This window comes from Camellia sinensis, chromosome 13 (assembly GCF_055761805.1).
Source record: "Camellia sinensis isolate YWXY chromosome 13, ASM5576180v1, whole genome shotgun sequence".
NCBI classification, from domain to species: Eukaryota; Viridiplantae; Streptophyta; class Magnoliopsida; order Ericales; family Theaceae; genus Camellia; species Camellia sinensis.
In genome coordinates this window covers 53,977,489-53,994,269 of record NC_138973.1, presented here as the reverse complement: position 1 = coordinate 53,994,269, position 16,781 = coordinate 53,977,489, and the positions used below count along the sequence as shown (strand labels likewise).

The 16,781-nt window shown below is 40.0% G+C and overlaps 1 protein-coding gene across 1 annotated transcript; it reads left to right on the top strand.

Annotated features, from left to right (window-relative positions):
* The first annotated feature begins 10,025 nt into the window (after positions 1–10,025).
* On the top strand, positions 10,026–12,263 carry LOC145805393 (uncharacterized). Its single transcript, XM_082900517.1, has one exon. It carries the CDS (start codon positions 10,026–10,028, stop codon positions 12,261–12,263), a length of 2,238 nt encoding a protein of 745 aa, XP_082756643.1.
* Positions 12,264–16,781: the final 4,518 nt, after the last annotated feature.

The following is a 16,781-nucleotide window of genomic DNA, read 5'->3' as shown; positions in this document are numbered from 1 at the left end:
ATTCGTACTTTAATTTCAAAATTGAATACGTGCATCAATTGATTGCATCTCACATGCCATGCTTAGGTTAGCCGAGCCTACTTCAATTGCATCTCGTATGTGTTGCATTAGTCAATCTAACATGAACTAGGACATGCATGTTTGCTAACTAGTTTATTATTTTGGCACGGAGTACGATGTAAGTGTTTATGCTTTAGCATCCCGCATGCGTGTGAGTGTTGCCATGACAGTATGCTTAACATGTGGCTAGATGCTTGTGTGTTATAAATTGTTTGAATGCCTGTGGATGGAGGTTGAATTACCTAAATTGGAATAATGCATTAAAACTGTGAGTTTTAAGCCCACTAGATAGTGGCAAAATCATCTTCTCTAAAAGCCCACTTGAGGGTGGCAAAATCTGCATTTTAGCCTACTTGCGAGTAGCAAACCATTTCCAAAACAAACATGAAATTTTTTGTTCCAATTTAGGCGATTTGGTCTATACTTGTTTGCTGTGCGCATAACATAGTAATTCTAGGCTAACAATTGGTTTAAGAACACATAAAGTTTTCAAAAACGGATATCACGGTTAGTAGAGGCCGGTCTTCGGACCGGACGAAAGGGGGTGCTCATAGCTGACCTTCCCCGATCGTACCCAAGCTCTCGAGCCGAGACAACTCCGGTGATGACGGACATGTGGCCTTCGGCACCGAGTCAGGGTTTCCTAAATTCTCCCATAAAAAATATTTAGGTGGCGACTCTGTATCTGGCAAAGCAGTCCATGTTTGGCACTACTTTTTCAAAAATCTGTTTCTCAAAACGATTTGCCAGATTTGGACTCTTTGGTTCAGATTAAGAACCGTGACACAAATCGAGTCCGAACTGTAGCGAGGGTCCCCCCGCGGACGTGTTACACGTAGTTCCAGGGTTAAGGCACACTCGAGTGTTAACACTCTCCTTTTACGCTCTAATTTTTGCCAAAGTCACCCTTTTGGGTTTTCAACCTTGCGAGCTCTATTTTTTCTTTTCTTTTCTTTTCTTCTTTCATTTTTTCATTTTTGTTATATTTCTTTTTCTTTTTGCTCTAACTTTTGCCTGGGTCGCCCTTCCGGGTTTTTGGCCCAGCGAGCCTCTCAAGGATTAAAAAGTTTAATTTGTTCATGTTGATCGATTTTGAGATCTCGAAGCCATCTGAATCCAGGAGAATGGTTGCTGTTTCTGACTAAATAGTCTTGATGATGTGAGAGCCCATCCTGTTGGGGTTAGAATTTGCCCCTAATGTTGTGGATAGGAACTCGATTATCCTTTGGCGAGAATTTCTCTTCTCCCAGATTCGGAGATTTGGCTTTCTTGCCAGTCTTCATTGGCTTACGGAATGACTCATCTTTTGAATCTTTGTGCACATTTGACATTTTTGTCCCTAGTTCAAGGGCTACTTCTGATCCAGCTTTGCAAGCTTCCTTTGATGACATCTGACCTTCTTGATCTGACCTTCTTGCCCCTAGTCCAAGGGTTGCTTCCGATCCGGCCATACAAGCCTTATGAGTACTAAGTTAAAGTTCAAGGTTTGAAAATAAAAGAGTCAAGTCTCGAGACCGGGAGTGATCCTATGTTGCACAATCCCAAGATCAATTCCATGCATGTCTTCGTAGGACCACGCAAAACATTTTTTTGAAATCTTTTAAGAAAGCGACTAATTGCTCACGTCGAAGACAATGCAGAACCAATCTGGATCAAGCCAGGATCCTTCTCAGTACTCATATTAACAAACATGATCTCATTCATTAAGGGCTGAGCATGCCTCTCTTTCTCTCAATTGATCAAATTTTTACAAATCCCGAGGAATTCCTCCCTCTTTGTTTTCATCACAGTGTTCGAAAAGTTTTGAAAAACTTAGGTCAATGCAATGATTTCAAGGCACAAAAAAGTAGGTGAAAAGCACTGCCATTTCATTCAGATCTCTGGCACCATTGGCTCAATGGCAAAAACAGACTCAAAAGAAAGAGTGTAGAAGAGAAACACAAAACAAGATAGTGATATTCGAGGTAACACCCTCGAAATCACCCAACTCTAACACAACAGGACTGACTCGATACAACAAGACAAACTCAATACAACACAACAAAACTGACTGAATACCCAAGTCAAAAAGTAAAATAACCAGCATTTGCACATTGCTCAAAACAGTGCGTGCCATCCGCCATATCAGGAGTAAAATGAGTGCCATCAGCAGGTGGTTCATCCCTTTATCACATAGTCACATTGTCCCCCAAGTTCATCGATCCAGTGCCGATAGACTTTGTAGGACCTGGTGCGACGATGACCTCTTTATCAATCAGATCTTGCATTTCGTGGCAAAGACGAAAACAAATGTTAGTGTCATGGCTGGCTTGTTGATGGAAAGCACAATACTTGGTCGGATTATGCTTAGCTGGAAGGAGACCCGGGAGAGGCCGAGGCTCAAGGGGTTTGAGATGGCCTTGTCCTATAAGGATTTGGATAACTTTGGACAAAGTCATGTAGAGGGGATTGAAGACCCTCTGACCTCGGGGTTGGTACTTCGAGGTTTGTGGAGTTGTGTTGGATGTACAGGCAAAAGGGTCGGCTGGTGTTGACTAGGTTTGCTGATCTCTTCCGAGTGTAGGATTGGAGCTGAAAGGGGTGTTTCTGGTATGACATTGTAGACACCCCATTTTTGACCGTCCTCAAGACTTGGACGTCATCGTTTGAACACTCGGTGATCATCCATGTTCGTGTTTGTCCTGAGTTCTCGGAGGTCTTGGCCACGCGCCTTGCCTCAAGACCTCTCGACTCGACTGTTTTGTGCTTGGTTTTGCACCAAACACTTGTTGTTTTGCTTTTGAGGATAGATGAAGGCTTGTTGGCCATCCCCACACCTCATCGGCCATGGCTTGAGGCCACCGGCCATTGTTTTGTTGCCATCGGCCAAATGTTTGGCCGGTCGGCACTCTGTTTGGTCAGTCGACCATTTATTTGGTCCATTTGGCACTTTTGGCTGGCCGACCACTGTGCATCTTCTTTTGGCAGATATTTTGTGCTAGCTATGCTAGCTAGCACCCACTTTGCACCCCCTCCATACACGTATATGGAGGGATTTCACTCTTGCTTAGCTTGTTTTGTAAGCTTTGCAAGAGTGATCCTCTATAAAGGGAGGCCTTCTCCTCCCTCCTCAAGGGTTACCAAAAAGTTCCAGAGAAGCTCTGAAATTAGGGTTAGCATATTGTATCTATCTATCTCTATTTCTCCCTCTCTTTTTGCCTTTGTGTGTGTTTGTTCTTAGTTTTGCACTAAGGCACCTTCCATTACACCATACCTTGGTTGCTGAGGATCCAAAGGGGTTTTCTTGAAGTTCTTGAGTGGATTCGAGCTTGCTGGAGCACCATTCTTGAAGAGGTCTTCAAGGGTAAGAGCTTTTACCTTTAAATATCCCATTTTTGCATAGGCTTTTAGCCATCCTTGCATCTGTTTTTAGGCTTGACTTATAACATATAAAAGTTCTGATTTTAAGTGCTTAAAATAGTTTTTTAAGGTTGTTTTGGTGTTTGGGGTTGTTTGACCCCTCTTAGGCCTTGTTTGGCCCCATTTTGTGCTATTTTTGGTGAGCTCTAGGACCACCTTGTTTGGGTCTCCTCACCACTGAAATCCAGAGGGATTTCAGTGGTGGGGATGGTGCTTTAAGATCCTAAGAAGGAGAGGGCCATCCGCTCTCCTTGTTGCCTTCAATGTTGGCCATTTTAGCCTCATGTGTGAGCATCTTGTTTAAGTTCATGTTGGCCATGTCTTAGTTGTTATTTGTTGTTATTTTGCCATGTTATAGCATTGTTTTAAGTTGGTTTAGACACACCATGCTTGCTGTGCATACTTGTCTTGTAATGCCATGAATTGCCTTAACATGTCCCTAGCATTTAGACCACTGTGATTACTTGTTTTGGCCTACCTTTGTGAAGCTTTTATGCATGTTTTAGTGTGTCCAAGGTCTGTTTTTGGTTGCTCAGGTCATCCATGCTTTGTTTTGTATAGCTACCATGCAATCCCCATTGTGAGCCTTGAGTGTTGACCCCTCTAGCGTGCTTTACTTGCTTGTTTTAGTGGTTTGGAACCACTTATAGCATCATTTTAGCCCTTGTGGTATGCTTGTATGCTTGCATTTGATGCCCCTTTAATACTTTAAAAGGCTTGTGTCTTATGCTCCATGTTTGGACCTTTATGTATGCTTCCATGTTTAGATTATTTAGATGCCATCTAGGTGCGTCTTTGGTCTTGTCTAGACCTGCATTGGACCTGTTTTAGGTCCTCCTGGCCCTTTGGGGCTTGCTTCATATAGCTTTGGTTTAAGCCCCCTTGAGTCTTGGATAGTGTTGCATGCTTGGCCTGTCTTGTTTACTTGGTTTGGCACCTTTATAACATGATTTTCAGAGCTTAGTATGCATGTCATATGTCCAAGTTTTTCCCTTTTAAGTGTGCTTAAAAGTTGTTCTTTGATGCTTAAGTTTTGAACCATGTGTGCATGCATGTTTGTGTGTATTTTGGCCTTCATTTCCTTAGCATTCGGCCACTGTTTTGAGCTTATTTGAGAGCTGCCCAAACTAGTCTAAGACCCTCATTCGCGTGTTGTTGCATGCTAGCCTTGCATGTTGTTGCATACTTGGCCTGTCGCATGTGTTGCATGTTTGAATCACATTGCATTTGGCATGCATTTTCGCTTGTTTTGATTACTTAACATGTTATATGTCTTGCATGTTTGCATGTTCACATTACATCTTTGCATGCTTGTTAACTTGCATACTTGTTACGTATTTGCATCTTAGCATGCTTGTTTGCATCCTCATGTTGCATGTTTAGCTTGCATTCCTAGGTTGCATTTCATTAAGCATGCCCGCCTTGCCTCTTGAATTAATTATGATAGAGGTTGGGCCTCCATTGTTTGTTTATATGCATTTCATTCCACACCAAAATGCACAACTTGATTTCTTGGCCCATTACGCATTGAGATGCGCGATTGGTGGTCCGATAATCGAGTACCATACCCTTTTGAGTCATAAACATGATAAGGGGTGTGGTGGTACAAACATTGCTTTGAAATGCACTGCCATGCCTTGTTTTGCCCTCTACTGCTGTCAAAACAAGTTCCTGCAGGAAGATATGGCTGTCGGCCATCTCTAGTGCCGGCCAGCTATCCATTTCTGGCCGATGGCTTCATAGATGGTCGATGACCAGTTACCTTTGGCCGGTGACCATTCCTCATGGTCGGTGGCATTGCCCAGTGTTCAGAGGGTGTACCTTGGGACTTGTGCAGTCTTCAGATGAGGAAAACAGTGAAAACAGAGGCAACTTGTGCATGGTGGTGGATTTCCGAGCGGAGCCGAGCATACGTGCATTGGGCCCTCTTCCCGAAGCGGTTTTATCGCTTTATTAGCTTAGTTAATTTGCTTAACTAGTTAATTGGTCTGTAATTATTTAATTAGCTTGTTAGTTAATTAATTTGTATTATTCTTTTGGTCCCTTCAAGCGAGGGCGAATGTGTAATAAGTGTGGGTGCGTGTGTGCATGTCTTCCAACCCCCCCACTTCTTTCTCCCTTTTACTTACCTGCTTTTGATGGTTAGTATTAGGGCATATTCAATTTAGCATACCTTATGCTATGCATGCGTGCATCATTCATCAGTATTGCATGCACCGGGCTCGGTGCATCATGCTAACTGCATAGTATTTCAAATCTAACTTGAATATATGCTATCTGTCGCATTTCACATGCCATCCATAGATTAGCCGAGCCTATTCTAGTGAAATTTTGTATGCGATGCATTAGCCACTTTAAAATGAACTAGGATCATGCATGATTACTAACTAGTTTCTTGTTTTGGCTTAGACTACACTGTGAGCGTTTTTATGCTTTAGCATCTTGCATGAGTGTGAATGTTAAACATGACAGCATGCTTACCATGTGGCTATATGCTTATGTGATATAAACTACCTGAATGCCTGTGGGTGAAGGTTGGATTGTTTGAGTTGGAATAACTCATTGAAATCCGTGTTTTAGCCAACTTGCGAGTAGTAAATTTCAAATTGTTTTTCAACCAAACGGATATGCGATGCTTTGTTCCAAATTAGGCAATCTAGTCTATGCTTTTGTGTTGTGCTCATCACATAGTAAGATTAGGCTAATAACCGGAATAAGAACACATAACGTTTTCAAAACTAGATATCATGGTTAGTAGAGGCCGATCTTCGGATCGGGCGAGCGGGGGTGCTCATAGCTGACCTTACCCAATCGTACCCAAGTTCCCGAGCCAAGGCAACTTTGGTGATGACGGACATGTGGCCTTAGGCAACGAGTCAGGGTTTCCGAAATTCCCCCAAAATAAAATATTTAAGTGGCGACTCTGTATCTGACAAAGCAGTCCATGTTTGGCACTTCTTTCTAAAAAATCTGTTTTCCAAAACGATTTGCCAGATTTGGACTCTTTGGTGATTTATCAATCTCACATTGCACATTGTGAGATCAGATTAAGAACTGACACACAAATCGAATCTGAACTGTAGGATGAGGCCCGCGGGCGCGTCTACAGTTTCTGGCGACTCTGCTGGGGAGTTAGACAACTTGACTCGAACTCATGATATCTTGTTTTGACTACACTTATGTGATTCTTTGCGTTGCATGTGCATTGGTGCGCCTAGGAGACCGTGTTTTCCATCTGCTATTCCTGACCGGTTAGCCTGAGGCTGCGTGCCATAAGGCTGATCGGTTACGGGCTCTGCCATGATGGGAACACAAACCCTGATTTTTACTGGGGCACCCTTTTCGACCATTCGACCTAGTGCATATTCGGAATCCATAGTGACCATTCCAAGTTAGGACAGGTTGCTTACCCAATTATTGGTTGTTTGAAACCGCTACGTGCGTAGTCAAACCCTAGCTCCTGACAAAATAGGACAGGTAAACCCTACCCCAACATAGGGGTGTTTTGGGCTCTTTTTACTTGCTATGTGCTTTTAGAGTGTATCTCTACAGGGAACGCATATACCAGTTTGCAAGTCTGAGTGTCAGGCCTGAGGCTCAGTTTTGGGGTAGTGATTTTGTGGAACAGTGATCAGTAGTAGAGTACAGTTATTCAGCTATGCTTGTGTCTGTTCTGATTGGGCCAAAATGCTGCGTGTTTTCTCTTTCTGTTTAGAGATTCAGTACAGAATAGTCGGTATTCTCCTTCGCTGAAGCAAGGCAGATATCTGATCCGTCAGTTACCGTTCAGTTCAGCGGACTTATGATGACCTAAAGTTCAGAGGAAATTGTGGTTATGGCAGTAGCATTAGGCCAAGGAATCATCTTGCAGGATGAGGCCAATGTTGATGTACCACATCCACCCAGGTCGCCTGTTGCGCACCCGATCTGGACACCGCAGTTATATCAAGCTCATGAGCCCACTACGTTCGAGTTGATTGGAATGATTGGCGACCTCCAGAGGTCAGTGGCTGATCTCGCCTACGGAATGTCGACTTCACCACCAACTACATCGTATGCTGGGAATTTTGTACCACAGGAGCCCCCGCTACTGGGACGGATTGTGATCGAGCTCAGCCAACCTGAGGTTGCCTCGAGCTATAGCAATGACATGTCAATAACAACGGGGCACTACAACAAAAATAGTCTTTAGAGACGAAAACTAATGACGAAATTTTTTTTTGTCACGAAATACGTATCTTTTAATGAGGAAAATCATATTTCGTCTCCAAATGTACCATTTTTTGAGACAAAAATAAAATTTCGTCACCAATCTAAATCATAATAAAAAAATTAGGTGACGAAATTATTTTTCGTCATTATTTATATTTCTTTTGTCACCAAATATTTTCCCGCTAATATTTTGGAAGGGTGCCAAAATTTTGAAACTTTTGGTGACGAAAAAATTTGTCACCAATTATAAAATTATTAATGACAAATATATTTTTGTCACGAATAATTTTTAATATTTTAATATCATTTAGTGACAACGATTTTTGTGGTCAATATTTTTATCTTTGATGAGGAAATAATTTTGTCACCAATAAATAATTTAGTCACTAAATATTTTAGAGGGAAATAAAAATGTTTTGGCGCCTCAAACACACCCAATAATTTATCGGTTCAGACCTATTTGTCACTCACACACACACACACACAGACACGACGCCGCTGCTCATTCTCCTCATCGATTCAGGCACAGATTCAGCGCCGATCGGTTCACTCTCCTCACCGCCGTCACCCTCTCCTCACCGCCGCTGATCTGTTATCTTCTCCTCCCCTCACCGCCCCTCGCTGCTGTGCCGATCTAGCGTCTCCTTCCCTTGCCGATCTCATCTCCTCTTCTCACCGCCGGTGATCTGTTAGTCTCTCTCTCTCTCTCGTTGCTCTCTTCTCTTGATGCTCCCTGTTTTTATCTTTTCTTTTGCTACTCTGTCTTCTGTATACATGATATTGTTATAGATATAATATATATATATATATATATATATATCCTGCTCTATTTTATTTATAATTAGATTCTTAATATAATTAGATTCTAAATATGAACCTTATAATTTGATTAAGATATGAACCTTGTAATTTGATTAAGATACTGTGAAAGTAAATTAAAGTATTGTTTCTGGAGGGGAAAGATTTAGGTTTAATTTCTCCATCCTAATTCTTTCTTTAGTTACTTTTTTGTATACTTTCTGATTGTAATTCGAATCGGAGTTTTGGTAATGACTGAACATTTAAGATTTGTATGATTATGAACCACATGAGAAGAAAAAGACCTTTTCTGTTCAAGTAGTTATTTGAATTGCATGACATATGATGCATTCCATTTACCCCAATATTGAAGTTATTGACCCATGGACTGGTGAGGGACCAATCCAACAGAGCAAGAAAACTGTATCAAGCAACAAGAAAATAAAAAGACACTAGATAGCCCCTCTACACTACAAGTTAACAAATGAGGCTGAAAACACAGCCTAATCACTCTCCTCTACTTATAAACAACACCTAACCTTTATCGCTAGCACATGATAGTTTCTTGTTGTGGTGACATAGCTCTTTTAAATTAATTAGTCACCAGAATAGTTTCTTGTTGTGGTGACATTATAGGTTGATATCTTCAAAATTGACTCTCTCTATTCTTTTTAATTTTTAATTTTGTTAAAAGTAATATGGCTAATAAACACCCTAATGGAGTTTTAATTCAGACATATCAAAGAAATGAAACTTATTTCAATGAGCCCAGCCCTTAGGAATTCCTCAAAACTTCTAAATCATTCAGTTTCGAGATCAATTGAAGAAAAGAATCCCAAGAACAATCTCATGTTGACATATCATATAGTCATACTAATATAAATTTAATGAAGTCCAGAAAAATGTTGTAGTGATATGCTTTTTCCGTAACTATTTGAAATAAATCATAATTTTGATTGCAAAGTGATAACCATATCAGTTATGAAACATAATTAGCTTTAGACAAGGGTTCGTTTGTCTTTTAGGAAGTTCATTCCAGTACTGGAAGACACTTGTGAAACTACTAAGAAGTCAAGATCGATCTTAACCAAAATGAGTATAACCTACCTCAAATTATTGTATAAGTTTGGATTTTAAAAAAAATAGAATAAAAATTCTTGTATAACTATTCAAAGCAATAATGAAAATGCAGTGGAGATGGTGGCATCATGTATATATTTAATTGTTTTTTTTAAAAAAAGGCTGTAATAAAATGGTATATGATTAAATCAATGTTCGTTAAATTAATCCTTTATACCCATAACAAATAGCATGAAAAGTAAAACTATTTGTTTGAAAATGTTGTGAACTATCATTGATTAACTTTGCTTTGATACTTTACAAGAAAATCATGGTGGCATCATGCATATAACATTAGAACTTGTATAAGAATCTTCATTAAAGATCTGGACATATATTTGGTGAAGTTGTTATTGAATTTTTCAATTGAATTAGTTCATAAATACACAAGTCTACATTATACTATATTGTTCCTAATCTTTCATTTGTGATCAGACATGGATAAAAGTTGGATTGCCCTAGGTAGGACGGCTAATGGAAGGATGAGTAAACCATATAATGATGGGGTCAAGTTATTTCTTCAATTTGCAATGGGGGTTTTAGACCATAATGGTAATCTGTTGTGCCCATGTATGAAGTGTGTGAATGTTTGTAGACAAAATCTTCAAAATGTGGAAATTCATTTGCTCCAATATGGGATTATGCAAACTTACACTGTATGGCACCAGCACGGGGAACCCCGTGTTTCAAACGAGGCTTACCATGATGATGAGATGCGACTTGATGGTGATGAAATTGTAGGTGGTATTGACGCCTTAGTAGAAGATCGAATAAGAGGGGAATCGACTGATACAACCCAAGGGGAGGAAGTGAGAACTTTTGATCAATTGTTGACTGATGCCAAGCGTGAGCTGTTCCCAAATTGTACAAATTATACTTTGTTAAAGTTTGTGATTGAGGTGCTTAATATGAAGGTAACAAATCATTGGAGCAATAAGTCAGTTGATATGATGCTAGAGTTTTTAAGTAGACTTTTACCGAAAGAAAATTTGGTTCCAAAGTCAACTTATGAAGCTAAGAAAATACTACGTGACTTGGGCTTGTCATATGAGCTCATTCATGCTTGCATAAATGATTGTGTATTATTTTGGAAGGAGAATGCAACACTAGATAAATGTCCGACTTGTAAGACATCTAGATACAAGATCAATCGTGGAAGGGGTAAGAAGATCCCTCATAAAGTATTGCGGTACTTCCCTTTGACACCAAGGTTGAAAAGATTGTACATGTCAAGGAAGAGTGCTGAGGACATGAGATGGTACAAAGACAAACGAGTGGACGACGAGATATTGAGGCATCCTGCTGACAGTGATGAGTGGAAGGAATTTGATGCACAACATCCCGAGTTTGCCTTGGAGCCTCGAAATGTAAGGCTAGGGTTGGCCGTTGATGGGTTTAACCCTTTTGGGAACATGAACAACTCTTATAGTTTGTGGCCCGTCATACTCATTCCATACAACTTGCCACCTTGGTTGGTTATGAAGGATCCATTTTCTTTGATGTCATTACTTATTCCTGGAGAATCGCAACCAGGGATTGATATTGACGTCTACATGCGACCATTGGTAGATGAGTTGAATGATTTATGGACAAATGGTGCATTGACTTACGACGCCTCCACCAATGAGACTTTTCGAATGCATGCAGCTTTGTTGTGGACAATACATGATTGGCCTGCATTTGGTGACATATCTGGGTGGAGAACAAAGGGTCATTATTCTTGTTACACTTGCAATGATGAACCGTATTTTCAATCTCTGAGAAGTAAGACAGGGTACACTAACCATCGATGTTACTTGCCTGAGAACCACCCAGAAAGGCGAAAGAGTAGGGCTTACAATGGTAAGATTGAGAAACGGAAGAGATCTTTGGAGTTGCCGGCGGAAAAGATACAAGACCAGTTGGACAACGTGACAGATGTCATATATGGAAAGCATCCAAGTAATAGAAAAAGGGCCCGTCAAGCACCTAATTGGACAAAGGTAAGCATCTTGTATGAGTTACCCTATTGGAAGAAGCGAAAACTTCGACACAATATTGATGTCATGCATGTGGAGAAAAATTTTAGTGAAAATGTTTTCGGAACTATGTTAGGCATTGATGGAAAGAACAAGGACACAGAGAAAGCACGATTAGACTTGGAAGATATGGATATAAGGAAAGAGCTATGGCTAACACAACGACCCGATGGATCATATGTCAAGCCTCGAGCAATCTTTTCATTGACACCTGCAGAGAGGGAGGGTTTCTTTGAATTTTTAAAAACTGTCAAGTATCCAGATGGGTATGCGGCAAACATATCCAAATCAGTGAATGCAAGAAATGGTAGACTAACAGGCCTAAAAAGCCACGACTGCCATGTACTAATACAAAGAATTCTTCCCATTGGAATGCGTGGTTACGTGGATAAAGAAATTAGCACAACACTTTTTGAGTTAGGCAATTTCTTCCAAGACTTATGCTCTAGGACACTAAGGCGGAGCGAACTAGAGAAATTAGAGGAACGTATAATACACATTTTATGCAAGCTTGAAAAGATCTTTCCTCCAGCCTTCTTCGATGTGATGATCCACTTGGCTATTCATTTGCCTCGTGAGGCTATTCTTGGAGGACCCGTACAATATCGATGGATGTACCCAATTGAAAGGTATTTTTACACTTATACTTGTAAATGAGATTTACGTAAGTGTGTCACATATGTAATTATACTCCTAATTCGTTCTCTCTTGAAGGTTTATGGGAGCATTAAAAAAATATGTGACCAACCGAGCTCGACCAGAAGGTTCAATTGCCGAGGCTTACATTGTCAAAGAGTGCATTACTTTTTGTTCAATGTATGTTGATGGGATTGAAACCGTGCATAATCGACCAGAACGGAATGAAGATCGCGGTGAACGTCAACAAGGGTTAACAGTATTCACAGAAACTGCACGTCCAATTGGTCTAATCACACGAGATGCTGAAATGTCTCAAGAAATTCGTGATATTGCTCATTGGTTTGTGTTGTACAATAGCCCGGAGATTGAAAAGTATTTGGAGTATGTGTCTCATTGAATTATGTTTATGCTTAGCTTTTTTATTTGTCGAACTACGTAGTAATCACTTTTTTTTTTTAATTTTTTTGAGTAGGGAACACAAAAATCTATTACAAACTCAAGCTAGACATGACATAACCCACATACAACGACAAGAATTTCCCAAGTGGTTCAAAGAGAGGGTAAAATATTTATAATTCTTCAACATTTACAACTTCAACAAAATTAAATTTTTATAAAATGTCGTCATTCATAAATTATTTACTTATTGTTTGTTACATGTAATTGTAGATAAATACATTGAGAATGGAAGAGTCATTAGAGGCAACTGATGAATTGTGGTCATTAGCAAATGGTCCTAATTTGCTAGTGAAAGAGTACTCAGGTTGCATAATCAATAGCAGCCGGTTCCATACTCGAGATCTAGACAACCGTCGTACGACTCAGAATAGTGGTGTGCTTACACACGGGGATCATGAAGGAAAATTGCATGACTTTTACGGTCACTTGTGCAAGGTTTTGGAATTTGACTACATATGTGGCAAAAATGTTGTTTTGTTCCAGTGTGAATGGTACAACACCGGTAACACTGGTAGAAACAGAACAATACGACTTGATACATATTGCACAAGCATTGACGTCACAAGTCGGTGGTACCAATCTGACCCATTTATCCTACCTAGTCAAGCTAAGCAAGTCTTCTATCTGAATGATACCAAATTGGGTGAGCCTTGGAATGTCGTACAAAGGGTGCAACATAGGGGTGTCTTTGATGTTCTAGACACTAGTGATGGAGAATTATTGGATCCTTTAGAAAATAATGATGTGTTCCAACAAGAAAACATTACTAATGTTGTTCCAATTGACATTGACCCAATTGTTCGATACTGTAGGGATGATGTTGAATTCAATGTTATTTCGGAAGTAGGGTCATCAAATGTGATAATGGAAGAGAATAGAGATGATGAAAGAGATGAAGAACATAACATTCCTGATGTTGATATGGATCCTGATATGGATTATGATATGTAATTTTTAGTAGATCACTTTATTTTCAAACATATATTATTAATTAATGTAATTTTTATTTTATATGATTATGTTACTTTCTTTTTCTTCTTTTATGTAATGGTGAATGATGACATTGTCTATATTTTTCAATTAAAGTTGAATTATGTTATATAGTTGTAGAAATGGTCCGAGGCAAAAAACAATGGCTGAAACCAGGTGATTTGAGAACCAAGAAGCTAACAGAATACGAGAAACAAAGAAATAAGCGAATCAAGGAGAATTGTGAGGTAATGAATAATCTTGGAGTGAAGAATATTACAAATTCTTTAGGGAGTGTGGTTCAGCCCAAATGTGCAACTGTAAGGGAAAAGGGAATTAGGGTTGAGGTAGATGATGATGTTGAGTATAACCCTTCAGAGAGTGAGGATGACAACGATGATGAGTCATTGGGTTCCTTTGACCGTGAGGTATTATACACATTTTATATTTGTGAGTAAACATGTCTTTTACTTTTTACATTTCTTCTTCACATATCTTACACATCATATCTTTTATAAAATATATTTTAACTGTTTTAAATCTCGTTTTCACTGTTTGATTATGTTCTTTCAGGAACAACAGATGGCACCAGGACTTCGTTTACGGTCTCATTCAAGGCCATTACCTCCCACCCCAGAGGAAATGATGGATCCCCCAAGTGAAGAGGCCGGTACCCAACCCTTACCAGCTCATAATGTGCAACCTGAGGACGAGGTGACTGCATCTACCATCGTTGGTAAGTTTGCAAAGTTGTTTTTAAGGTTTAACTTGCATTTGTTTACTTACTAACTCAATTAATATTATATCCTTACAGCATCACATGACAGACGTGGTCGTGGCCCGACACGTGGCATACAGGCCCATCCCATTGTCGAGAAGGATGGGAAGATGTTAGTTCCTATACCTGAACAGTTTCGTGCACCAGTAGGAGACAACGCCTCCAAGCTAGTCTCCAAAATTGGTATAGAGGTTCGAACGCAGTTACCAGACCTGAGTGTTCGTAGGTGGAAGAAGGTGAATGTTGCTGATAAGGAGCCGATGATCCAACGCTTAGCGGTAATTATTGACAAACTCTTTTCATGTTTAGGCTTTGTTTCTTTGTAATTTTTAATTTTTTTTCATTTTGCAGGATCAGTTTGATCTACAAGGCAATCAGACTGATGTAGCAAAGGCTTTAGACACACAGTTTGGTCGACGATTGAGTGGTTTCACCTATAAGTTGCACAAACAATACAAGCAACTTAAGGATGCAAGAGGGGAGGATTACGCGAGAAGCCACCCACCTACAAGAGTTACTCTCAATCAGTGGACATCTCTAATTGACAAGTGGAATAGTCAAAAATTCAAGGTAAAATGTTTTATGTATGTTAATTGTCAAAAATTAAGTTTTTTCTTACTAATGTTATCTTTTCTTGTTTGTATTGGTGTTTCAATTGTGTAGGAACAATCACTAGCTAATGTGAATAATAGGATGCAAATGAAAACAAAACATCGATGTGGATCAAAATCAATCCCGGTCAGGGTACACAGCTCGGTGCGTTCTACACATTTATTTTATTGGATTAGTAGGCTTTGTTATTTAAATCATTGAATTAACATTGACAAACAAATGAAGCAGATAATTGCAAATGGAAAAGTGCCCGATTTAGCAGAATTTTACAAGTCCATCCACTACAATTCGGACACGCATGAATGGATTTCATCGGAGAGCCAAGTTAATTATGTATGTACAAGGCAATGCCTTTCAATTTTGATAATATTATTTATTTTGCTATGTAGGGTAGAATAACTTATACTTTGATTTATTTCAAATTAATAGGACAACCTGATACAGACGCAAGCAGAACACCTCTCGCAGACTAGTGCGATCCCCTTGACCCCAGAGGAGTTGTCAGTGAAGGTGCTTCAGCCAAGGCCAGGTTATGTAAAAGGACTCGGTATGAGGCCTTCTTTTTTTGTGAATACAACTGTTGCACCTGCTGAAAATAGTGACCATGTTCAATGCCTCGAGCTGCAAATAGCACAACAAAAAGAACAAATTGCAAGGTTTGAAAAGTCAGAGAAGAAACAAAGCAAGAAGATACAAAGTATCATCGAGTGTTTGAGACAGAAAGGTATCACAGGAAATTTTGAGAGTGGGGAAAGTTCAGATTCTGATTAACAAGCTTCTTGGTTAGTATATTATATTTCTATGCTAATTTAGTACAAATTTCTCCTTCAACTAAGATAGTGAACTATGCACGTAAAAGCCCGAGAAACATCACAAACACTGAAATATGTACGTGGCTCCCAATTAGGAAACTAATTTGACATTTGCACTATTCCAACAAGTAGGCATGAAACTAAGTAGAAAACTATTACAACATGTAGGCATGGAACTAGTTGAAAAAATATGCAACAGCCACAAGACGGCCCGGGAAACACCTCAAACACCTCGGGACGGACCAATGTGAGTTGTGGAAACTTACGGAACTAGCACGGGACTTTCGGTTTGAAAACTAAGTTCAAAAATGCACTTTTCCACACTTAACCCTGAAAACAGGCATTCGGGGGCCAAAACCATGCAACAGCCACGAAACGGCCCGGAAACACCTCAAACACCTCGGGACGAACCAATGTGAGTGGTGAAAACTTACGGAATTAGCACGGGACTCCCGGTTTGAAAACTAAGTCCAAAAATGCACTTTTTCACACTTAAGCTTCAAAAATAGGCCTTCGGGGGCCAAAATCGTGCAACCGCCACGAGACTGCCCGGGAAACACCTCAAACACCTCGGGACGGACCAATGTGAGTTGTGAAAACTTACGGAATTAGCACGGGACTCCCGGTTTGAAAACTAAGTCCAAAAATGCACTTTTCCATAGTTAAGTTTCAAAAATAGGCCTTCGGGGGCCAAAATCGTGCAACAGCCACGAGACTGCCCGGGAAACACCTCAAACACCTCGGGATTGACCAATGTGAGTTGTGGAAACTTACGGAACTAGCACGGGACTCCCGGTTTGAAAACTAAGTCCAAAAATGCACTTTTCCACAGTTAAGCTTCAAAAATAGGCCTTCGGGGGCCAAAATTGTGCAACCGCCACGAGACGGCCCGGGAAACACCTTAAA

What these genes read in the sequence shown, in the direction of transcription:
- LOC145805393 (XM_082900517.1), top strand. Translation starts at nt 10,026, where the DNA reads ATGGATAAAAGTTGGATTGCCCTAGGTAGGACGGCTAATGGAAGGATG.